Genomic DNA, 26,477 nt, shown 5'->3' with positions numbered 1-26,477 from the left:
AAGCAGGCAAGAACAAAACCTGAGGATTTTTCTGCCTAGAAAATACAGTTGTGACTTTATCAACCCAAGGGAAACACAGCTCAGTATTAGATCCTTTCTCTTAGGGAAGCTTGGAAGTCTGGTATTAAATGCAGAAAACTGAATGAAGTCAGAAAGTGAGACTGTATTTTCATTTACTTTCAGAGTTCTTGTCAAAGGTAATAAATGCTTTTGGTAGTATCATAGAAAGGCTGTTCTTCTACAGGTTACCTTAAGGGAGTGGGTAAAATGGCACCAGCTCAGAGAGAGATTTAATCTTATGTAGTTAAACACTGACAGATTTCTATGAAAAAAGCAAAGGAACTGTGCACTCTAAAACACATTGGTTTAGAGATGAGGGATAAAATGTAGGGTGGCAGAGGCAGTGCCTTCAGCAAGAAACATTGGCCTTTTATGCCTTGGAGGGAAGAGGTGGCTGTAACAGTGGTGCACAACTGACCATGTCCACAAAATGACACTTGCACATGTTCACAAAGTATACTGTACTGTACTTAGGGATTCACTTTTCTTCAATTTGGATAGCTATAGGTGAGATCTACAGCAATCCCCAAGTAAGTGGATGCATGCCTTATCCTGGAGAGGTCACATCATACTACCTCTTAATCCTACTCCAAGTATAGGACCTCTGATGCAGATGTTTTCACTGCTGGATTATTTGGGCACTGTTGTGAACCTTTAGTGAATCTAAACACAGAACCCTCTTGAGCTTAAGCTCAGTGGTATTTTAAACTTGGTTTGCACTAATGCAGTTTAGATACAGGTATTTATAAAGTGTTCTTTTGCTGTGAGGACATGGAGTGAATTCTCCCACAATTTCCAGAATTCTCTTTACATCCTAGAAGTACCGATAAGATCTCCCATATTTTCTGGAAGTTCACTGTAGCAAAGAGCAACACAAATCTCCAGATTCTTCAATGAGAGTTACTCCCGAGAAAAACATGCTAGTGATTTTTTCAAGCTACAGTATGTACAGACCTATCAATTCTTTTTAAAATGTGTTGTGGTTTAGGAATGGTATTCCCCAAATTAGTGTTCCTACCAAAACACGTCAAATCATGCACCACTCACTTCCTCCCCCATCCTTCCCCTCTCTCCCCTGCAGTGGGCTGGAGAGAAGAATTGGAGGCATAAAGGGTAAAGATCATGGGTTGAGATAAGAACAATTTACTGGAGACAGCAATGAAATAAGAAAACAAACAGCAGCAGCAACAACATTAATAACAGAGTGTACAAGAGGCAAATGAATCACATGTGAGTGCTCACCACATGGAAACACCTGACAATACCTGAGAGCTCCCTCCACCACCTTAGGGACCCAGAAGGGATCCCTTCCCCCATCCCCAAAAAATGATGAGAGATGGTCTTGAATGAGGACCTAGTCATGCCCAGCTCCTGCCTACTGCAAAAATTAACCCTGTCCTGTCTGGAATCAAGACAAAATGAAAGACCTCTGACTTTTAAAAAAAAAAGGGCCTTAAGGGGTTTGTGTTTGGGTTTTTTTTTTTTTAATGTTAAAAAAATTAATTTTAAATTTTATTTAATTAAATAAAATGTGTTGAAAACAAACCTAGTAGTTTTACCATAGATACAAAGGCTTTGCCTTCTCAGTGTACCCACAAAGGTGGTGGTTATATGAGAGACTGCATCAGTCCTGTTAGTTGGATGTCAGGCAATCCAGAAATGTAACTGTGGAAATTTACATGGTCTGTTACGCTGACTTTGAGAAAGCTCTCCTATTGCCTGTGTTTTGGAAGAAAGTAAAGTCAGGAATTGAAAATTCAAATGGTTATGTACCCTCAGAAGTTAGCTGTTCTGCTCTTATATTTTAAGTTATTTTCATTTAGCATAACAAAATCTGTAATTATTCTAAATCAATTTTTCCTCTGACGGCAATTCATTATCTCTTTTAGCATATTGTAAGAAGGATGAGCACTCTCAATGCAGTTTTAGATGAGTTAAGAAATCACGTTTTTTCATTAAAAAATTGTAGCAAGACACCTGCATTGCAACTTTAAGTTTGTTACTCTTGACTATCCATCTGAATGAAAAAAATTTATGGCCTAATGCCATTTTTTAACAAAAACCTATGTTTACCACCATGCATATCAGCAATAAATATATATGTAATTTACTCTCAAGAACAGCAAAGATTTAACCCAGTTGCTCACAATTTGAAAAGAACCCATAGGATAATGGTTGTAGGCAAGTAAACTTGCATGACAAGGAATTATACAACTAGTACCTTTCCACTACACCGTGATTACAGACCCTGTTACTGTTACTGCAGAATAAAAATTTCTTTTCAGTAAGAAGATGTCAAGTTGGCCTCTCACTATTTAATGAAGCACAGCATGTGCCCAGTACTTCACTCCTTTTCTCCCTCCCCCATTAGCAGGGCTCAGTGTAATTTCCACTTAACACAGATTTCTTTTATGAGTATTACTCAATTAAAAATAGACTGCCTTCTTAAAACTTGCAGCGCTACTGAGGATAAAACTGGCTGTGGTTAACTATGGTAAGATGGTACTCATATGACCTTTTCTTACATCTTTTACTTCCATTAAGTGCATGTTCATTAAGGTGGTTGGATTAGAGGGGGTCTCTGGTACAAGGTGCTCCTGATGGCTGAACTAAAGGTCCTGTTCAGGCAGGGAAAGTACAGGAAACAGAAGGCAGCCAAAGCAGAGTCTCTGGAGTTTGCAGCAAGGTGCAGGGCAGCCAGCCAGAGCAGAGCTTGCTACCAGTCAACCACTGGGGCAGACAACAGCAGGGAGCTTCTCTGTTGTACTTACGCTTCTCCTGCACATAGAGATAGCCTTCCATTGTCCATTGACTTGGTGGTCTGTAATCTTGGTTGGCTGATTTCATTCTTTGCATGAGTCTCTCCACTTCCTGCCTAGTGCTTTCAAAGTTATTCCGAGTCTAATACCCAGAAAAGGAAACAAACAAAACCCCACATTATCTCATGCAAGTACCAAAATAACAATGAACAACTAATTACAAATAATGCCCAGGAGACTGTATTGGAGATCAACAAAAGCATTTGCCAGAGACATAAAATGGGGGAAAAAGAAAAAAAAGCAATAAAGAATAATACTCTTCACTGCTAGAAGCCTAGAAATAACACAGTAACGAAGAATTCAACTTAAGCACACAAATGGAAGGAAAACATAGCCAAGAATAGCACCATTCCTCTTCCTGCAGGTCACTAACCTCAGACAGGAGGTCATTTCATATCTTTAGGTATGCTTACACAGTATTTTGCAGACAGATCCAGGCATTCTCTCTGTACACTCTGGGATTCTCAGACAGAAGCCTGGCTAAACTAGAAGCTGGTGATAGATTAGGCCTAAACCTGAAGCAATAAGACCCACTGAAGCACTTAAAATACAGTGCAGAAAAGGCTAGTTTGGGTTAAAGCCAGGCTAATGCATCCAGACAGCTCCATTTTCTACACACATGGAAGAGACTGATGTTCTATGTATCCATATCTGCAGCAATGTCACAGGTGCTGCTGCTCAGAACAGTCAGGTTACTGGCACTGTCATGAACAAGTTTTGATAGGACTATGCAAACACCACAGTTCAATACAGCAAAAATATGGGAAGTAAGAAACAGGTCACAAGTGGCAGAACTGTGCCAAAAGCATGGAAGAAGTGTGTCTGTCCTAAATATCATGTGTGCAACCAGGCATCTGAAGCAAACAATTATGGTACTAAGGTGGATTTTCCATATTTGCTAATAATTATATGCATGTAAATGGACACCTTTTCCTAGGGAATTCAGTGAGGCTAGGGTTTCTCTCCATGCATCTAGCATGGGATAGTAGAAGAGAATTATTGTGAGGTGCCAGAGTTTTGATTAAATATCAGATATTGAACACTCTGTTCCTATAGGTCATAGAAAAGAATAAAGATTTTTGTAATGTTTCTACAAAGTCATCTATGGACTCAAATCCTGACTAGTCAGAAAGATAGTCTCAGGATTTTATACACCAGTGAATACTTCTCCCTTTCCATGGGCCATTTGTGTAGTTAGTTGCACAGTAATATAAGAGTATACATACTTGATCTTGAAGACAAACACTATCATTAGAGAGGGAGGTAAAATTCTAAACGGAACTTTTCAGATTATGTCCTTCAGAAGAAGTATCAGTTCAGACCAAACTTAAGAGAGGTAATTTTGAGACCTTTAAGAAGGACATGCCATCAAAGGAATGTCCCCATTTTGAGAGCTTATCTCTGTCTACTAAATTTTTAATGACTACTTTTAAGCAGCCAGGTCGTTGAATCAAATTACAGAAACCAAAGCCAAATGGACACACAAAGTATGCCACTGGCCAACTGAGACAGTTAAGGCGACAACAGGTCGTGTTAGAACATGGTGACCTCTAAGGAGCTGCTAGTCTGCTACTACTCTTCCACAAGTGTTACTGCTCCTGCTCTAACCTGTAGGACATTTTTAAAGCAGAAACAGCAGTTCAGATCAACTATTCTTCAAGACCTGAGCACACAATGCAATGGAGAGGAGTACTTTTGACAGCTACTGACAGGCTGAACACACTTTTCCCTGTCATCAATTTGTCTTTACCTTATATAAATTATTTCACTTCAATCTCATGTTGAGTGAGGCTCTGAATGACAAGTACATAGAGAACCAGCTGGCTAAAAGGAAGTTGTGTATCTAGATCTGGAACCAGAATTTATACTGCTGTGTAACAGGAGTGAGTGATGTACTGACCCCACTGTATCTTCATGTATATGTTTTCTGATATATAATTAAAAAGAAATTATAATACATTGATCCTTCTGCCTAACTTCACATCTCCCTCTACCTCTGTTATCCATTTACAACTTCAATTTGTGCTGATATAATATTTAGAAAACATTAAATTTAACTATTTCTTAATTAAAATTGAAAAAAAAATCCTTTAATAATTCTGCTTCTGTAGAGACATGCATAGAAGAAACATATGATTACTTACAACACCAGTTTTGGTCTGTGCTGGGAGCTCATGCTCCTCTCAGAACTTGCTGTATTAAAATAAGCAAATCTCTGGACTGAAGCACATTTTTCACCCTTTCAGTGAAACTGCTGTGCAACAACACTGACCCCTTGTGTCTTTATCTGAAAGCATCTCAGTAGCAAACAAAGTAGAAAACACAAAATTTGAAAAGACAAGGGGCTTTACAGACAGAGACCATTTGCATTTTGATCCAAAAGGAAAAGGTTAATCATCTAGGAAGTTCAGCCTTATTTCCTCAAGCAGCATTTAAAATGAGATCTATACCTATATATGAACAAGAGATGTAAAAGGGAAGATGGAACAACAAAAAATTGTCAGATGTGTCTTTTCTTGAAAGAATGAAATGGACTTAAATCTTTTAAAAATTTAGCTCTGGACTTTGATGTTACTTGTCAGGAAAAATGTGAGACTTGCCCAATGCTGACATGTTGAACTTCACTTTTTACCGTACAAGCAAAGAGTGCGTAAACTTCACTTAAAAGCAAAGTGTGTAAAGGTATTTTGTACCTACTTACTTGTTTGTCCTTGGAGGAGTAATATCTGGATTACACAGTGAAATAAATATACACTTGCATACAGCAGTTATGATGAGTGGAAAAGTATATTGATTAAATGCATTTTAGTCATCTTTGATAACTATGAAATTTTTGGGCAGTTGGTGACCAAAATGGGTCATGTATGGCTCTGACTACCAAATCCACACCAATCTACAGCACAAGATCCGTCTGCTCAGTTGAGAGCAACTCTCTACACAAAAAAGAGATCCTTTCTTCTGGTGAAACTTAATGCTCATGAGAGTTGCTCACCATGGAAGAAAGTCCCACTTACTCTTTAATGGTACAGAGAACAGCCAGAGAATGGCATCCCAAGTATACTTTATATACAGTGGGAAGTTAGAAGACAGCAAGACAAACTGTATCATCCCATACCAGCTGGAGCATTTTGGTACCTCCACTTAGTCCAGAAGACAGGCCTCACTCTCAAGAAAGCTTTTATACAAGTTTAAAATCTATCTGGACCACTGTGTTTTCTAATAAAAACTTGGCTGCTGCCCCGTTTTTCTTGTTCTTGCTCCCAAAGTGTTGATCTGGAAATCACAAATTAACTATCCAAAGTTATTTGTTGTCAGGAATCTTAATTATATTAATCTTACAAAAATAATTTTACCTATTCATATATGAATTTGATCTCACCTTACTAAAACATTGCAAGATTTAGAGTTTCAATGAATGTAAGTCTACTTTAATATCCCGAAATTAGCAAATTAAAAAGTTGAATTATGTAAAATACAAATCGTCCTTACATTCTGCAAATTGAACTGCAGTTGCTGCTTGTATGGTGCAAACTCCTGAGCCAGTTCATATCCTTCATGGTAAAATGTAAATAGTCCTTGAAGAAAGGCCAAGAGCTGAAAAGGTAAAATTGAGAAGCATTATACATTTTTAACTCCTGGAACACTCTGTGCTTTTACGCTCAAAGGCAAGGTTTTGCTGAGAAGGAATCCATGGTGAGACCTTAAGAAAGAGAAAAGTTACACATGCTTTTGCGTCATGAAGTTGTAATTTCCATAATTTAATTCACTGTCCTAGTAATTTTATCCAGTATTTCAGCTGGAGTCTTTGCTGGCATGCATTTTCCAAGTTTAAAATTTCAGAGCTGAAGTGTTTTTTCTTCAAAATATTTTTTCACTTTCTTCATAGTAATTGCCTGGGCTATGACTTGTTTTCCACAAATGAGACTAGAAAGTATGTTTTGGATAGGTTAGCACAACACAAGAAACCCAGACAATTTCTTCCTGCTCTGAACAAAATGCAAACTCTATTTGGTATGTCTTTGATTGACTCCAACAGAAGCACCGTAGTCTGTATATATCCAGTTGAAAAGTCCTTTTTGAAGTCTGATTTAAAACAATGTTCAAGTAGTAAAAGGTACAACCAGATTTATCTTTTGAATTAATGCATTCCTGACATCTCTTAGTTTTAAAAGCCTTCTAACTTATTCTGCTTTAAATTTGAAAAGTGTTTTGACATTGCTTTAAGTCATCCTACCTGCTGTTAAATACCAAGCATTTAATTTCTTATCATGGACTGCTCTCTTTGTATATCTAATTTAGCTTACAAAAAAAGAGTAAAGAAAACAAAAAAAAAAAGAGATAAATTTGCATTTACAGTAACATAAGTTCTAACAATAAAAAAGATTTGCCTTAGTATACTACACCATTATCATCTGGGCTAAGTAGCTGGCTGTCCAAGCTGTCTCCTAACTCAGTAAAGAACCATAGGTATTCCAGAGCATAATTCTTTTCCCTTTTTCAGAATGATCCAGTGGAAACATTTATCTGTCTTCATTGACTACTGAAGTAGTCTAGATTCAGGCAACAAAAATGCCATCATTCATATTTAATGTGCTTGCTTTGTGTTACCAATACCATCGATTACCATAAGTGGAACAGCGTAAAGGTGTAGTTTTTACTGCACTTATATTTTTACATTTCTTCTCAGCCCTACTTGAAGAATTGTAGCTAAATTGTTCTGCCTTCTCTCCCCTATTACTTTCTAAGAAACTGCTGAGAGCTCTTTTGCTGCATTAGTAAGTTAAAGCAGTTGGAGGTGAACAGATCATCAGTGTGAGCACAAATACAAAGTATGGCTGGGAGAAGGATTCTGCCTTTGGTTTTTACTGGTATTGTAGGATCAGATGAAACCCTGGCCTCAGGCAAAGATGGTGCCCAGAATCCCAGGCTGCCCAGTAAGCCAGTCATGGAGCCTGAAGAACTGAGAAGATCCTTGGACATAAAAGCAAGTTTTTGTGTGGGCCTCTACAGTGGATGTGAATTCCTGAACCATATTCTACCATCAAGCAATGAAGGCAATGCAGTCTCAAGTGGAGGGCTCCACATCTTGTATAAATGATCCCAGTTTAACATGATTCATCTGTCCAGCTGAAATCATTAGCTAAGGACTGGACCCTGAAATCTCTTACTGATTATTCAAGTGTTTCTGAGGAAGGTCCAAATACAACAGTTTGTCGTAAAAACATCCAATTGTGCAAATAGACAGAAAGAGTTCTATAATTTTCTATAATTCTAGACTATAATTCTAAATTTCTATAATTCTGGAAAGTACTATTTAAAGGAAAAGAAAGAAAATTAACTTTCCTTTTAATGAATAAAGTATAAAATAAGCAAATTTTAACCAAAGCTCTGCTTTGGCTCCAGTTATGCGAAGCCTGTGCTCACTCTAAATTCAGTTACTCATCAGAGTCCCCAGCTACAGCTCCTTCAGATGCTGCAGCACAACTACTCCTGTGCTCACTCTGACTTGGTCCAGTCAAAAGGATGTGTGGATTAAGATAACCTGTAAGCAGGAGCCTGCTGCTAAACCCACCTTTTTCAGCTGAAGAAATACTGCAGGAGTAACACTAGCAAAACTGCAGCCAGATCACGACACTAAAGCACACCAAAATTACAATAAAGAACTAGTGGGACAAGCTTTCGGTATGTCAGCTTATGCCTGAATTTCAAAGATCAGTTTAAAGAGCATTTCAGGAGAATAAACTGTATACATTTCAGCTCCAATACTTGAAGAAAAACATTTTACATCATACAAAACACTTTTATAGAATACACTGAGAAATACCAAGGAAAATATTTAACACAAGATGGCAGCAAAGCTGAATTTATCAGAAAGCAAAAATACAACAGCAGCTAAAAAACCCCCCAAAACCCTGAGAAAAATCTGAATTAATTTTATTTAAAGTACTTCTCAGGTATTCTGGCAGTTGTGCACTGCAGAGGATCTGGCCTTGAGGTTTTCCTGGTTAAACACTCTAAGCACTTAGGAAAATAGGAATAAAAGAAAAGCATTATGCAAGTCCTAGATCAGTGTATTTAAGTTCTGTGTTGAAACATGACACTGAGGATGGTATTCACTTCAATGTACGTGTCACTAGCAGTGGAAAAACAGGGATCAGAAAACGCCCTGTACCCAATGGGCCTGTGTTGCTAAGGCATCTCCATAATCACATCCATCAGGACAGGTACAGCCAGAGCATTGTATGGAAGAGATTTAAAAGTCAGGGTCTTTTGTCCTAGGCTTATGCTCATAGTGAGTTTTTCTTGTTGCTGGCATTAGAAGTGGCACTCTTGCTAAAGGCAGGCTCATAATTTAAAGGAAATTAACATGAAATAGTATAAAAATAATATTAAAAACAAGACTAGAAAACCAGCCCCTTTTCCTTTCAAAGAAAATTTTCAGAATGTATTTCGAGGTGGTATTCACACATAAGGAGGTAATTTATTTCATCAAACATCACAAACAATACCTGATGCTTTCATATCAACAATTTTTCATTTTAAAAAGTGCCTTATAGTTATCTCATTCTGAGTATCTAATCAGTCACATCAGTAAAGAGTGAGGTCTGAACTCCAGAATACAAAGCTACTCACCACACCAGAGCCATGAGGATTTCAACACAGAATCCGAAACAAAACCCAACTACTTCTTGAGACTTTATTTATTTTTATGTAGAGCTGCTGACCTCAAGACTGCCTGGTCGTTTCATTCTCACAGGAAGAAGACTGTACTTAGGTTTCGGATAGGGAAGGAATTTAACCTTTGGCCTGCAGCACATCAGCCAGAAGTCCCTGTCTCCCTGTTTTCTTTTTATTTATAAGCAGATAGCACTTATTCTTCAGATTAAAGTGAACATAGTTAATAATGTAGAAAATGCAAGAAAGGGAAATTCAAATTTAATGGCCACTGTGAAGTCTCATGGAAATGCATGCAATTACAGGCAGCGTTTTTTGGTTGGCTGTTCTTTTTTTCTTCTCTTTAAATAAACATTTAACAGACCACCCCTCACATTTCAGATAGTTTACTGCTTATGAACTTTGTGCCCTGATTTCTACAGGACAAGGAAGTCCTGGCATCACCACAGGACAAAGCAGAACTTTAGGAAGGTGTTTGCAGTATTTCAACAAGCGTAAAAGCCTCAGAAAGCACTGTTGGCTTGGACTAGCTTCTTTGGGATCACAAAAGAAAAGCTAGTAAGACAGATTATTGTCACTTATTTTGCTTTATTGTTTATCTTGCTGTAAATTTGAACACTAATTTGTCCCTCAGAAAAAGTTTAAATTCATGATCTGTAGGAAAACCTCAGTTGTCTTCTTTTCTTGGAAAAAATCAAGATCTAGGAGGATCACAAATAGGAATGTGTCAGTTACTCACACTAGTACACATTAGCAACCACTTTGATCAAGATGCAGAGAACAAAGAGAAACCCAGGGCCTGAGAAGCAACTGCAAAAGTCTACTCTAAACACTACAGTCTTCTACTCACTGTATGAGTCATTAGCATCTGTACCTTAAAATCAATCTTTCCCCACTCTCCTCCAGGAAAGAACATACTCCACTTTTACCAACTTCTACTGCCCTAGCTGTAACCCACCTGGCAATTTTTGCTAGGTTACTTCTCCCACTCTGGTTCTCAGATTTTCTTTATCCTTTGCCATAGAAAAACTGAAGGTCTTGAAAGGATGTTCAACAAATCATTTGCTTTTCAGTTCTATTCCCATGTCGCAAACTTATTCTTCTTTCACATGGGCATCACAGTTTCCTCCTTCACTGCACTAACAGATTTATTTTGTTAAACTCTCCTCCACTGAGTCTGTTAGCAAGATGTCAGACTGAGAATTATAAGAAGATGTGACACTGTGCTGATAAATCAGAGGCACAGGCAGCACATACACTAGAATAACCCACAACCATCAGCGCTCCTGAGGAGGCATGTCCATGCAGACACACAACCAGGCATCTTCTGCCATGCACACCTTCACAGAGCACACAGAGGAAAATTCATAATAAGACAATTCTTTCGATACCTGATTTTAAAGTGTTAGGCTTTGTCTTTATCTAGACGTTTCATCTAGGAGCACATGCTCATACTTCCAACATCACTTACACAAACATGAATTGCAGGAAGCCTTTTTTGAAGTCTGGGTTTTTTTGGTTTGTTTAGTTTGGCTTTTTTTAATCTCATGGTATTGCTGATTAGTACTTTTATTTTTTTGCATAAGGCATTTTTAGCCTTATGTGTTTCACAAATGCTTTTATTTCAGCATGTTGTATACAACAGATTACAAACAAAAATTAAGAATTCTGAAGATTCAAAATTTTGCAACTGATGTTATAATTTAATCTCCATCTATATCCAGACTGATTATAAATAAATTCACACCCAAAGTCAGAAGACATTACCTGCAAGGGCTATCATTACCCCGTCACAAGAGTATTTCCTGTACCTTCCCCTGGAACATCAAGTATGTCATACTGGGCTGAATGCCTACTGATGTGAGACAGCATGGAAACAGATACATTCAAAAGTAAATTTTACCTATTTTAACTGTGCACAGTTGCACAGTATTTTCCAATGTACAAGGTCTTTTCAATACAGAAAGTTTCTATTACATTAAAGGAGCATAGAGTCTTCTCTACTAGGGTCAGAGCTAGGTCACGATTGCTAGATTTTTCCAGGATGTGAGTGTTTTGCAGAAGGAGACAGAGACACACACTCTGGATTAATCTGTGACAGGTAGAAAAATGTTCTTATTTAGGAATGCGAGTAAAGTTTTAGTCTCCAAGATTTGGCAGCTGTATGCCATAAAGATAGGATTTCTGTAAGTACTGCTTGCTGAATCCAGGTTCATTAGTTTGCATCAATGTCAAACATTCACTATACAATACACTGTCATCTCGTGGAAAGAAGGTATCTGAGAAGCTCTTCTTGGTGACACAGGGTGTTAAGAGATGTAATTCAACCCGTTTCACAGTCAAGAGTGCTGCTTCAGTAGTTACAAGGAAGCTGGGAGATGGTGTGGAGAGAAAGTTACACTCATCATGTTCCTCTCTGACAAGCAGTGCTCTGCTGTGCTCAGTGTGCTTAATAGGAAGGGACACATGGCATTGGAAGTTCTCTGTCAAGGGCTATAGGTACTAGCTATATCAGGCACCTGGCAAGCTAGTCCTGTCTGTATGACATGAACAGTAGTAATACTGCTACTAGGCCACAGAAATATGCCTGCATCACATACTGAAGCTGCTTTTGGTACTGACTGACCCAGAAGAGAGTTAGGAGTGGGGGATGGAAACACAGAAGGAAATCCCAAACTTAAATACGGACATTGAAACACAACTTTATCTTACTCTTTAATGGCATGTCAACATATGCTTTCCTTTATTTGCAAAGTAAACTAAAGACAGATGACTCCACCAAAAAAAATAAACTTACCTATCCTACAGAAAAATTGATTTTTCACTTTACTTCATGCGTAACTCAGAACAATGTCTGTGTACACTGCCTACATAAAATATTTAAATTTAAAAACTGGCTCAAAATTTAAGCCATTAAATCATGGTATTAGGAAACATCGATTATGTGCTGCCCAGACACAACATTACATGATGTCCCATTAAACTGTTACGCACACTTAAAGTCATCAGACATTTCACTTGACAGTAGATACTACACTCTTACATAATCCTTTAATAAACATGGGAAGTGCCCAAGCCAAGATCTTAATGTTTGTCTATATACAAAGAACCTACATTCAAAACTTTAAAAGGGAGCAAAAAAATTGATATTTTAAATTCAATTTTCAGCTTTAAATGCATGCATTCTAAAGAAAATAAAACAAAACTTACAGGTTCTACAAATTCAAATTTCTTTTTCTCTTGTACTTCTTGAATTTTAAAAACATATTCCAATGATGCTTCATAAAAGTTCTGATGTTCTCTGTCAATCTGTGTATCTGCCTAAAAGACAAAATGAAATATGGACATTATTTTAGTCCTTTAATTGCTTTAAAAACAGGTTATGCCATTTACAAACAGATCTTCCATTAGATTATTTTACAATTTTCATAGGATTTTCTTTCCGAAAATTAGAATACCTACTTTAAAAAGCTAAATGCAAGTTTAAGAAGTTAACATTACACATTTCAGCCTATGCCTTTTACCTGATCGTTTTTGGTTTCTTCTTTCTTTTTGCACTTTAAGGGTCTAGTTTTTAGGAGAGCCTGGCAGGAAAGAAAGGTGGCAGCAGGTACTTGGTATATGCAAGTTTAGAAAAGGAAATAGAAACGAGCAGTGTAGGAATCAAGGACAGACAAAAAGATAATTATTTCTATTGAAATATTTGAGTGTCATATGTACTGAAATCATATCTGTTTCTCAGGTTCAAATACCTTCCCAAGAAGGTATTTTCTTTCTTAAATAGGCTGTCTTTAACAATGACATCTCGCAAGCTATTATTTTATAGTATGAGTCATATGTTCCTGGAATGTAAACACATTTAAGTCCCTAACCTCATAAATCAAATATATTTCAAGTTTTAATTTTCAAGTGACAGAACTACAAGGCAATTCTTGTCAGAAGCGCCTGACTAATACCACCCAACATGGAGATCCAGTATCAGAACAGTGTCTTCTGCCTAAATAGCTAAAGAATTAACTCTTATCAGCTGATAAGGAGTAATAGGCTTTTATCCTCAATTTAAACAAGCCACAGGAGAGGGAACAGACAAGCAGTGTAGCATGTAGATAATGTTTAAAGAAGACATGCAGATTCCGTTTTAATTCATCCATCTTCATAACAAATAATTTTTCCAACAAATCCCTTCTGCGCTGTATTAGATTTTGCTCTTTGGTCAAAATATTATCATTGATCAACAACAGGAGTAAGATCGCCTATTTTTGACATATGACAGTTAAAATATAGAAGGATACTTCTGTATATTCTCTAGTTTAATTCTGGCACTAAAAATAACAAATGCAGGGAAATTGGGAATGCTTGATGTTGTCTTCCCTCGACAACAAACTTTAAACCAGCAAACATATCATAAAAAAGATTTAGTACTTTTAACAGTACAAAAGCAAAAAGTCAGTATTTTCCTTCAGGCAGCACTTGGCCATCAATAGCACCATACATAATTAAGATTGCTTCTCTACTCAAGGACATGCTACTATTGTGCTTCGGCTCTAGAGGCTCTTAATGATATTGATCCACCTCCCTAGCCCAGTGTTCCAACACTACTTCAACATATGGGCCTCGAGGACATGTTTCAAATTATTCAGTACCAGCATTTCCTTCCAGTGTCTGTTAAAAAAACCCAAAAATTCAGTAAACTAATAATATGAAGCTGAAACCAAGCATTCAAAATTCCAATAATGAACCACTCTACCTCAAAATTAACTCTGCCATTTGCCATTCATACAGTGTGTTTGGCTACTGTTTTCCCTGATACTCTGTTCATAGTTTTGTTTCACAAAAAAAATCTATCACAAAGACAGTGCTACATAGCTGAAAAGAAGCAGTTGCCACCACTGTGGGACCTGATTCAGCAATCCCTTGCTCACACAAATGCCATCAATAAGCACTTGAGACAGACCTCAGCTCTCTCATTTAATTGTACATAAATAATGAAACCTAGTTTTAGAAATTGTCTCTTTTAGGCTTTGCCTCAGGAAAAGCATTTAAACACCTAATTAAATCCACCTCTATTCTGAACAGCATTTAAGCAGGTTGCAGTTAAAATGGTATTTACAACAACCAAGTGCCATCTCAAATATGGATTAAGGCCATAATCACCACCAGTGAACAGGGACTAAATCAGAATTCCCCAAATATATATTCTGTAGAAGCTTATGAATTTGGGTGAACACCAGAGGATTCAGATTTGTAAGAATCACTTTGAAAAGTGATCTTAAAGTTTCAAAAGCTGAAAGGATTTTCATATGTTTTTCTGTGACTTCAAACTCCATGTAAAAAATAAAGAGATCTGATGGATATGGTTTTGAGTCTCTACCTGTATGATACATAGTCATAGTGAGTAGTATTTTCATTGATGTAGGCCATGATTACAGTATATATACCAGAAATTCACATAAGCTTGGACACTGATTCTGGAACAGATTTCAGAGAAATGAAATCAGAAGTTTATTAGATTTTTCACATCACTCAATTCTGCCCGTTTTCTCCTCCACTGTGGGCTTCTGTAGGCCGTGAAAAGACACTACTAGAAAGTTTCTTTTTGATGCTAAAGGAAAAAAGCCAATCACCTGTGTAAACTGCACCAGCAGTCTTCCAGGCTCTTAAAATATCCAACACATTTCAGTTGGGTGAATATATGCAAACTACTCTCTAAAGAGTATGTTCCAACCATCAAACTTCAGATGCATAATTAAGGTGTTCTCAATAGCACTCAAGTGAGACATGTAAAAGAACCCAACAGAGTACAAGGCCTTTGCTAATCCCAGTACTCTTTAACCCACATAACGTGGGTTAAAGAGTACTGAGATTAACAAATTCAAGGAAACAGTATTTTTCCCATGTAGCAGTCAAAAAATGGTATTCCCATCTCCCTGAATGCATGACATTGGCTTGAGGCATGGACTGCCCATCTCCTGCCCTGGGCTCCAAAGCCCCACCTGCCAGCACTGCTTGGTGCTTTGCTCATGCCCTGCTCTGCTGTGGCCTGCTCCAGCAAACTCCATCCTGGACATATGGGCTGTAACTGGGGCTCACCCAAATCACTCTGGATGAAAGTCAACAGCTATCTTGGATTTCAGGTCAGGAATGGAGCCTGGCCTCCTTTTACCTACAATACAGATACAGGCCAAACATCTCCCTGGTTAACAATTTTAGTACTGATTTGCTCTTGTACCTTCTACTTATGGTGGGCCTATGTTGCTGATTCAGCACATCTACAGCTACAGAAAACTGGGAAGCCAGAAATGGCAAGTTATGCCCTTTATCCTTTATAAGGGAGGAATCTCAGTTACAAGATTTTAAATCCAGATATGTCACTTAAGGACACACTGGAAAAAATTATTCTGGTTTTCCATTAGTTTATAGATGTGAGCCAAATCCACTGTTTTTCTACCATAGTTTATTAGATTCACAGTTGTTACTTTGCACTTCAGTTGCTGCTTTTAGACTGTAATTATTCTCATGCCTCAAGAGTAAAATATATTATTTACTTTATTTTGTTTCTATTCTAGAGCAAATTAATGCTTAAGTTCACTTTCCCACATTTTGGTAAGAATTTCTATTTTTTTTTTTTAAGCTGGGGTTTAGCCTCTAACAGAACTGCTTCCTCATCAGTACATAAGATATCTGGGAAAAGTGAGAGCTCTAACATACACGTGGAACAATTAACCAATCCTACATAACTAATGTCTTATCTAGACTGATTATTATATAGACAGCAACAGCAATGGAGGCATATAGACATTATTAGAAATTTTGAATTTCTAAGCCTTATTTAATTTGAATTATAATATTATTGGTAAACATGAAAAAAAAATCCTATGACGTGATTGAGTGATGGTCACGCCTTTGGTGAAAATTCCATCTGCAAACTAATCCCCATGATTTAAGAGTGACCATGGCAACAGTAATCCCATCAAAATAATTTTAAACTACTTTTGGCACAATTCCCAAAGTGTCATTGATATCATATTGCTGGGTTTATTGTAATTTGCTTCAAAGACAAATCATATTCATTTCTACCAGCATACTGAAAAGCCTTGGAATCCTCCTGTTAAACTGGAAGTCTTCATGGTTTGTTTTTTTTAACAGAAAAGTATTAGCCAAACAGACTCTTCAAAGCTGAAGTTATAGATATAATTTCAGGTCAATTTCAGGTGCCTCAATCTCGGAGTAAGATGAAAAAGAGGAAAAAAGAAGCAGAAAAAAGTATCATTAAAGTGATCTCAGTTCAGTCTTCTGGATTAAAATTTATGCGAAATAGAAGCTCAATTTCATCAGTTAATATATTAAGTGGCAAACTCAAAAGCACTTAATTTACTTTCAAATATTCCACATATAGCTTATAAAACCCACACTTTTATTGTACTAATATAATTCCATTGTTGCAACCAATAAACATTAGCTGTACTTGAAATACACAAAGTTGCACACACAGAATATTGCTTTGTTAAAATATTTAATACCTATTTGGATCTTATTAATCCCAGCTAAGAATTTATAGACACAACAAGCATGACTACCAGAAATCACCACAATTTTACATTAATAAAATAGAGCACGTCTTGAAGAGAACCAATTCATTATCATGATTTCTATGCATATGTGACACTAGGTAAGAGTGTGTTCAGTTCTTACATCTTGCAAATGAGATTCTTTCTTCTTTGCTGACAAATTTAAGTGCTTCTCTAAGATGGAATAATATTTTTCACTTTCCTTGTCAAATTTCTTCTTCCCATCCTGAAAAACAAAATATTCCCAAGTAAAGTATTTGACTAAACACAGCGAACTTATACTAAAAGAAATAACAGGTGCCAAAATATGCCTCACTACAAAACCACTTTTGTTGGTTCCAGTATTTTTAGGGTTTAATTCTGAATTGGGCCTAAAGATACTAGGAGAACTGCTTCAATTATTAAAAGCAATAGTAAGCAGGAATTTCCCCATAAATAACAAACCCATACAACAGACTTGCATGGTTTTCCACAGTAAATGTAGATGGGATTTTATGTGGGTGGTATCTTTCTAAGCAGATGCCTAATACAAAATAATCTTCCCCAAGTTTTCTAAGTGTACCTAACTGCCACACTGCCTTTACAAAAAAGAAAAAAACCAAAAACAACCCCAAAAAAATCCCACCAAAAAAACTACAGTGGAGGAGGTAGGTGAATACAAAAAATGTGATGATATAGGCCTATCCTTGGCATTTAAGACTAATATGCTTATTTTCCACCCACACTCTTAAAATATGAGGATGACGGAAAAGCATATATGTGGTTGCAAAATGAAATTGGTCCAAAAGTCTGTTTCCAATATTATTTCAATGTGTCTGAATATTTAAGCTTGTCTCATTTAAAAGTTATCCTGCCTTTTTCCTTTCCCACTTCTCTTTGTTTTTCCCATCATGTGCAGCCAATCCTCACATTTCTACCAAAAAACTATTTTAATACATAATACAAGAAAGAGCTACTACTTTGAGTAAATTAAGAAACATCTTATTTTCTGCAATCAGATTCAGAACTCATACTTCAACACTTTTAAATCTGCTATTCTGAAATTTAAATCTGAAATTTAAGAAAAAGATAGATTTCTAAAAAGCTTTTCCATCTTTCAAGAAGTGCCAAATTTCAAGAAATAGGAGAACTGATTGAAGTTGATATCCTATCAGAGTATTATTAGTGATAAAAATATAACTTTTAATTACAAAATTATATATCCCCTAAATAAGAGCAACTTTCTGCCGGTGATTTTTATAATTTTATTAAAGTCCTAATGATTAACAAGTTGAATATTTTGAGGAAAAAAAAAGCTTCAAGACAAACAGTCCTATTTAAACACGTGCAAAAGCTATTAATGACAGAAGAACTAATTACTGGACATCACACAGTAACATCAGGTCATTTTAAGAACTGCAGTGATTCTCTTCCTGACTCCTCTCTCCCTAGAAATTTTTATAAACAAAACAAATAACTAGCTTGTGTTTCAGCACCACCCTGTTCTCCTTAGTCATATCATGGGAAAGTCAGGTCAGTCAGAAAAATAAGAAATAGGAAGAAGATTTTAATGGCATGAATTAGCACTTATCAAACAGCTGTAACAAGCCACTTACTGATCAGCTTCAGTGACTAAAGCTCACAATGGTAATTATACTAGATTGTAAAACACATCATACACTTTCTATCCAGCAAACAGTTCAAACATATTTACTATGAAAAATATGCACAATTTAATGTTCTCATTACCTCCTTTAGTATGAAAAATATGCACAATTTAATGTTCTCACTACTTCACAACAGAGATACCTTCAAAAGACACCATAAGGAAAAGAAGGCACTTGACCCAACAAAATACTAAATAACAATACAGAATAATTACCAATGCCTTCTATATTTAATTACAGATAAGCAGATATAAGGAGAAAAAAGTAAAAAAGGAAAAATGAAAGATTTTATTTTGTTTAGCAAGTGAAAAGAAGCTATAAGGATTATCTTCCAAAATCTTTCCCAAATGCATTCTTATAAGAGAGAAGGCTGAAGGCCAGAGTTGTGACAAATGACTAATAAGTCAAGAAACCAACTTTTGTGGGACTGAAACCATAGGTCAGTTCCACAGCCACAGTTTTATTGGAGAATATTCAAGTGCCAGGTCTTCATGATGAAGCAAGAGAAACCTGTGTATGAAGCTGTGTATCTCAAGAGCACCTTTGGTCACAAACAGGAATCCAGTTGATCACACACAACACACATGTACCTTTTGAATAAAAGGTGCAGTTAGTTACATACTGTCCTATCTTCTGAGACAATGAAGTTATGTGCTGGACTAGAAATATGAACCAGATTATTTTAAAATCCAAGTGACAAAGGTGTCCAAGTCACCATCTTGAGGAAATACTCAAGTTAAGGGCAAACTTGATGCAATGAAAAACGTCAAAAGAATTACCTTTTAGGGCTTTTTTCCCCCATGAAAAGTGAGAAAGGACTCTTCCTGATCACCATATTTAAGCCTCTGGTCACAAGCTACTGGAGTTCGGTGGTGGATACGCTGTCCTATAGACCACCTACATCAGAAGGTAACTTGACACAGCTTTTGACAATGAGGCCTGGGTTCTGATAGCACACACTACACATTTGGACTTGAAGTTGTGCTTGCCTTTGCTGTCTCAGAGGTCAGACCAAAGGAATGAACCAAGGAGCCATGGGCAAAGCTCCTGCAGGATTACCTATTTCAGACTGGGATCACGCAGCCCAGCCAGTTCTTCCATCCTTCCTTCCCTGATAGATTTATGATATGAACAGTAGGTACTCATCTTGCCTTGTGACCTATTTGTCTCAGAACCAAGCTGATCAATAGGTAATGAATGACCCAAAGTCTGGTCAGCCGCTTGAGCTCATGTTGACATTAACATAACTTTTACTAACAAGCTAAAAAAGAGTCTGAAGTCTAAGCTGCTTGGTGAGAATCAAAGAAAAAGGTGTGACAATGGGACTTTGCCATCTGAAATACCTCCACACAGCACATCAAATATATATCAATGCCAAGAGGGGATTATTGATACATCTAATGTGGCTCCCAATGAGCCGAATCAAATCACTTTTATTTTCTGCCTTGATCTATAAAAAAACCTGTGAATTACACATCACATCCTCTCTTTAGATGTAAAAAGAAAAACACAAAAAATAAATGATTACATCTAAACAGATAAACCCCCCCGACTGCCAAGAACAAGAAAAAAACAAGTTCAAATAAAATAATTGTGGTTTTATGGCATATTGTATCCCATGTGAAGCTTCATAAAGATCTCCACGGCACCATCCATAAGGAAATATGGAATTTGAAGGCTCTCTTGGTCTTCGGCAGGCCTCCTCCAAGACTGCACCTCTGCATTGTCACAGATCTGCTCAGCCACTGCCTTCACAGTTTTTATACAAGTTAAGTTAAAGAGAAAACTACAAATTGGAGTTTCCTCATCACCAGGACAACCTCTGGCCCAAGCGCAGTGTTTTCAGAGACAGTACATCTGATCAACCTCTTCCTTCTTTTCCAGATTTAGAAGACCTTCTTCCTTCAAAGGTAGAAGTTGACAAAGTAAAAAGACTAACAGAAGTAAACTGCAAATAAAGATGTCTTAGCAATTTGGACTGCATTAGTGTCTTTACCCAGTGATACTCCTAGGAATAAGTTTGCGGCAGGACAGTGTTTCTGGCATTGCTGTGATTACTCAGACATGTTTCTGGGAAAAGTATAAAAAATACTGGCCCCAACAGGTGAGTGAGTTTCGTTTGCTTAGAAGGTCCTTCACCGTGCCAGTAAAACCCACATATTTGGATGTATTGAAGCCTCTGAAATCTGTTTACTTAATAAAAATTAACAAAAAAAAAAAATACACTCAGAAGCAGGTGATTCATGTTCTGGATGAGAAGAAACACTTCAGTTTATGCCAAAATAACTCTTGTCTCACACACACAGTCGGTGACTCACAGCACACAGGCGCATCCTAACTGGAGTCACAGACAGCTTATTCCAGCTTTATCCTGTTCTTCTGCAGCCCTCAAAACACATACAGCCACTGCCCAAATGAATAACCTGAATCCCAGCCCCAGCAATCTGTGCCCATAAGACTGAGAATTCTTCTCTTCCACATGCTAGGAGGTTTTCAAAGAAAGTTTCCATGCAAAACTATCTCCTCAAAGTTTAGGAGACAGATGATCGCTTTTGCCTAGGTTCCACGTTGGATCAAACCCCAAGGAGAAGAGACGTGCTTGGGTAAGAAAGCTCGTGCTGCACTGTTACCAGAACAGATCGCACCAGCCATGACACAAAGCTTAAGGCATGTGGCCATTAGGAAGATGCTAATTCCTGACCTCCATACTGTCTCTTATCCCCTTCAGACTCCAGCTTCCTTTCATCCTTGCACATCTTTCCTGAAAGTAAACCTCATCCTTTCTCTTTGCCCTGGAAAAGTATCAACCATTTCTTTCAAAATATCAGGTAGAACATAGGAAAAAAAACCATCCCAAATCCATGTGAGATAATTATTTGGGTGCAATAAAAAAAAAAATCTAAACACAGAAAAAGAGAAATTACATAATATTAATCCTTGGTGTGTTTTACACTGATGTGTAAGTCATCAACACCTTTTGTCTAGACCAAGTCCTGCAGACTCTAAACACTGCAAATGTCTCTGTTTAGTTGTTTAACCATTCTCAGTGCATCAAGCCTTAAATCAGTTCAAAAATATTTACAGTTCTAAATGCTTCAAATTTCTAGGAACCCCATTAAGAAAGCCCTTAACCACACACCCAGCTTCCAGAATTTAATGGAGCCTTACTAACTTCCAGTACCCTCTTGAGAGACTTAAGTCATGTAATACCGGATCCAGGTTTAATTCCTGGTTTTACTCTCTCTGCTCAGATTTCCTGTATATTTTTATTTCAACACTGATTGGACAACCTCCAAAAAAATTATTCTTTCAAAAATGAATTTTGCTTGAGATACTACTAATTATAGGCATGCCAGTTAGAAGTTTAACTCAAAAGATGTTCTTGTATCCCTCTCGTTTTACAAATATTTATGGCTGTGAAAAGACCAGACATCAACTATTAAGAAGGTTATTAAAAATTTGACCCAATTGAGTTAGACAGTTTTTGTCCTGTTCAGAAAGATTTTGATTCCATGCTGTAACTAATCATATACATGCTACAAATCACTGGCACTATTTCTACAAATTTTACCCATTAGCTGTCTGTATTTTTAGATATAAAGCAGAAATAGTTGTTTTATTTTGAAGTTGACTTTCCTTTTCCAGAGGGAACATCAAGAAATCTGGCATTTTTATAATGGTCTGCCACTGCTTTGTGTGCAGTATTTAATGTCAAAATTGTTACATGTATCTTCAAAATTATTACATAAATGATTGCTCTTTATTTTTCCAAAAAGAGTCTCTGCCATCCTTCTCATTCATTTCCCTTTTTTTAGTTGCAATAATTTTTGGTGTTATATTTATCTATTAGCAGAGCATAGCTACATCTTGTATTTGTCCATAAAGAATCTTTTTAACTCTTTGTCCCAAAGTTCATATTTTACACTTTAACATGCTAATCCTTAAAAAAAACCCAGCAACGCGTTATCCTTGTGAAACCATAAAATAAACATGTTCTGCAAGAAATTATTTTAAAATGATCAAGAAAGGAAATTAAACCAGAAATCATTGCAAAGAAACTATTTGGAGAAAATAGGTCAATACCTTGAAAAGATGAGAATACAAAGAATTAGAAAGCAAGTGAACATTGTGAAACATGGCCGTGATGATTTCTTTCTTCCCCTCACAGAGAATTAGTACATATTTTTCTCACCAGCTCAAGCTGAGGTGAAGAAACTGTAGAAACTGGCACAGAAACACAACAGTAAGACTTGAATATAGATCAAGTCAGACACATTTGTCAGTTGAAGAACCTGAAGGCAACAGTGAACTCTGCAGAGATAAATAAACCCGCATCCCTTTTCTTTCTCTTTGACAACTGCAAAAACGTCAATTTTTGCAGCAACAGACTGGAGATGGTTCATTGCTAAAATGTTAGACTTCAAATATATTTTTTCGAAGCCATCTTTTTCATTACCTCCCAAACAAAAATATTTCTACAAAATTAGTGGGATTTTGTTTGGAGTTGTAAGTTTGGGTACCATCTCTTACTAAGTAGCAGGACATACAAAAGTAGAACTGTAGACTAGAAAACAAACCAAACTTAAGTCTTGGAAAGACTGATTTGAGGTAAGATCCTATGGACTTCTTGGAAAATGTGGAATCTCAGAGTATCACAACTTCTCCTTTGAGGAGAAAAAACATAAATTCACCTTCCATTTCATGTTGCCTGAGGTTTTGTTGAGCATTCTCATGGAAGTAGTTGGTGAGTTGCTGGCTTTTGGTTGGTTTTAGTAAAATTGAAATTATCATTGGCATCTGTGACCACAGGCTGCATTTTAATAGATGTCTGAATGGGAAGAATTTTTCTTTGGTAGAAATTTTGATTTGTTATGTGAACACTAAGGGTTCAAGATCCAGCTGAAAGAAGTCACAAGCTTTTTTTTTTCCAGAAGAAAAAGTGCAAAGGTTATATAAAAGTCCTTCCCTCCTCCTCTTCCTCCAAAACAGAATTTAATGTATTGTTAGGCTATACGGTTTCCCCAAATCCATAAGAAAGTTAGAAGGTTAAAGGACATGGCTCATGTATCGTTAGCAAATAATATGAAGTGAAGCAAAGTTGTACCATAGTTCATAAAGAAATTCTTGTTGATCGACATAAAATAGGGTTAATATAGTCATAAATTATGTCTTATGTTCCTCATAACTGCTAGTGAAAACACTTCCAAATTGAAGCTGAATGCATCATGTAGAAAATTAAATGTCCAAATGACTATAAATCTTAAAACCAATTCTTTACTAAAAAAGAACAACCATATGCAAACCATGATGATCCAGAAAACAATATAGTGTAAGACACAAATAATTATAATAAAAAGAACATATTGCAACTACGGAGTATAACAAGGCAATAAACTTGGAATACAAGACTGTTTAGCAGCATTAAAGCTATGAAGACAGATATTAGAAACTGACAGTTTAAAAAATAACCTCAATTAAAATCAGGTAAGGAATACATAAAACTGAAATATACTTGAAACAACCCAAAACTAATTAAACTGGAGTTCACATCTGTGTAAAATACTGAACAACCTTGCAAGAGATAATTTACTTTCAGGTTCATAAACTTGTAAAGAAAATTTTATTTTCCCTCTGTAATGCCTTTAGAGATCCAAGTATCAGGTACTTTCAGAAGTGTATCCTGGAAGAGGAGAATCCTACAGTCTTTTCCTAATAATTTTCTATGTAATTCCATCAGATGTTTTCAAATTAAAAAGCAGATACTGTTAACTGAGAAAATGCGTTGTAGGATGTCATTAGTTTCTCTCCAAAAAATTCCCTCTTGAAATGGAAACAAAAACATTAGAAGTTCCCAGCACTGCTGTGCAAAGACGTGCAAACCTGCCATTACTGTCAGGTCACAAAGCAGGACATATTAAACTCCCTGTTATTCAGCTGCAGAGCTGTCTCGAGTTTATTTGGCATTTGCCGATTCCAGGAGTAGCTGCTCGATGTCTGGGAATCTGCTAAATTCCTGCCCAAACAGCAGGACTGGTAAGTCTACACACGTAATCTAGTTTTATTGCTTTACTAAATATGAAGTATTTTTGCTGGAATAGCTTACTTAGGGTATTATCAAGTTACTGCTTAAATAATATGGAGAAGCCCCCTAGAACAGCAGAAACTGACTTTTTAAACTTTTCTCTGCATCAGGTTCAGGATAGCTTTCTGAAGTTGAAAATATTTTATCATAACAGGAAGAGTTTTGTTCCTGTACAAAAACTTATGACTTTAAATGATTTCAAAAAGAAAGCCACGTTTTTTAGGAATTCATGAAGAGGCCATTTCATCTCCACAGTTAGCAACATCTTTGCTTTGTGCACTAAGGGCAAAGATAAAAAAAAAAGCTGCAAAGAACAAAATGTCATTCAAATAAAGCAATTCCGACAGACCATCTTATAACTTCACATACTCACTGCTTTATTTTAAAAGCTGAAGATAAAAATATCTCTTTCTTAACTAGTAATATCTTTTTTTAAACACTCTTTGGGAATCTCCCATCTATGCCAACCAATCAGCCAACATCACTGATCTCAGTGGGCCAACAGCACATTCAGCACAGCTCATGGTCCCACGGCACCTCCAACGTCATTGCAACAGGACTGCACTGCTGACCTGAGGAAGAACTTGAGGCGTGTTATGAGAAATTTTTTAGATTAATACACGCAACTGGAAACTGTGCTGTTTACAGATATTTGGGGGAAAAAAAGGAAACAGTCTGGGGTCAATGTCAGAAGTGATTTTGTTTTGTTTTGTAAGCATCTATTTTCGGAGTCCCTTTTACAACACTGATAAAAGAACACAAACTATCACTTTGGGGTTAAAAGTTATGTCTCTCCAGTGGTGTTGTTAAACTCACTCAGTGTTCTCAGATTACTTCTTGGGGGTGGGGGTTTAATCTTCTCATCAAGACAAGAATCTGAGACCACCCCTTCTTGGCAAACTCCAAAGGAACAAATGGTTCTGTGGTAGCTACTATAACCTAACAGGTCCTGAAATAACAAAGCTGCTTTATTTGGTGGAAAGATGGATCTCTTGATACTCCCATATCTACCAAGACACATTAAAGTTTCAAGCAATGATGTCCATTTTTGTTACAGTAACAGAAGTGATACTTCCTGGACACTATCATCCACTTCACTTTGGAACAGAGCTATTTCAGAGTTTGCTTTACCAAAAGCAAAGTTGCTATATTGAAAGGAGATTCAAATCTGTATATTCACAGGCCCCTGCAGAGCCTGCTGCATAGATAGAACAGGATACTGGATGAAGGGAAACCTATGGCAATAGAGCTGATCAAGTGATTTTCTATTTAGAACAGAAAAAGGCAACTTCACCATAGGTGTTGAATAAAGACCCATAGACCCCACATCATCTGAGAAATGTCCAAACAACACCCAAACTGTAACTATAACCATAACTATTTTTATGCTGTTAACTACACCACAAAACAAAGGGAAGCAATGTAGAAAAAGATTCTTATTTTCCCCCAAACTGTAAAAGAAAACCCCAACATGTAACAGAATAAGATTACAGATGAATTCATACTCATGTATAAAGCCTCCTGACTTAAGCATTAAGTGCTCAGTATAGCTGTGGCACTACACAACATCCAATTCTCAAGTAATCCATGAAGATTTAATCCCTGTAGGGCAAGAGAACGCAGCTGC

The 26,477-nt window shown here is 36.8% G+C and overlaps 1 protein-coding gene across 2 annotated transcripts in view; it reads right to left on the bottom strand.

Annotated features, from left to right (window-relative positions):
* Positions 1-26,477, bottom strand: part of ARHGAP42 (Rho GTPase activating protein 42) — a 148,108-nt gene that overhangs the window by 33,899 nt on the left and 87,732 nt on the right. The window contains exons 5-8 of one of the 2 annotated variants that reach the window (XM_039563766.1): positions 17,247-17,348; positions 12,765-12,875; positions 6,369-6,473; positions 2,832-2,961 (exon numbers count right to left, since the gene is read on the bottom strand). In XM_039563766.1, the coding sequence (XP_039419700.1) occupies positions 2,832-2,961; positions 6,369-6,473; positions 12,765-12,875; positions 17,247-17,348 (448 nt within the window). The remainder of the gene's footprint in view (positions 1-2,831; positions 2,962-6,368; positions 6,474-12,764; positions 12,876-17,246; positions 17,349-26,477) is intronic. The other variant, XM_039563770.1, reaches the window with a different exon arrangement.

The sequence above is a fragment of the Corvus cornix genome, chromosome 1 (genome assembly GCF_000738735.6).
Source record: "Corvus cornix cornix isolate S_Up_H32 chromosome 1, ASM73873v5, whole genome shotgun sequence".
Taxonomy (NCBI): Eukaryota; Metazoa; Chordata; class Aves; order Passeriformes; family Corvidae; genus Corvus; species Corvus cornix.
This window is presented reverse-complemented; position numbering and strand designations above follow the sequence as displayed.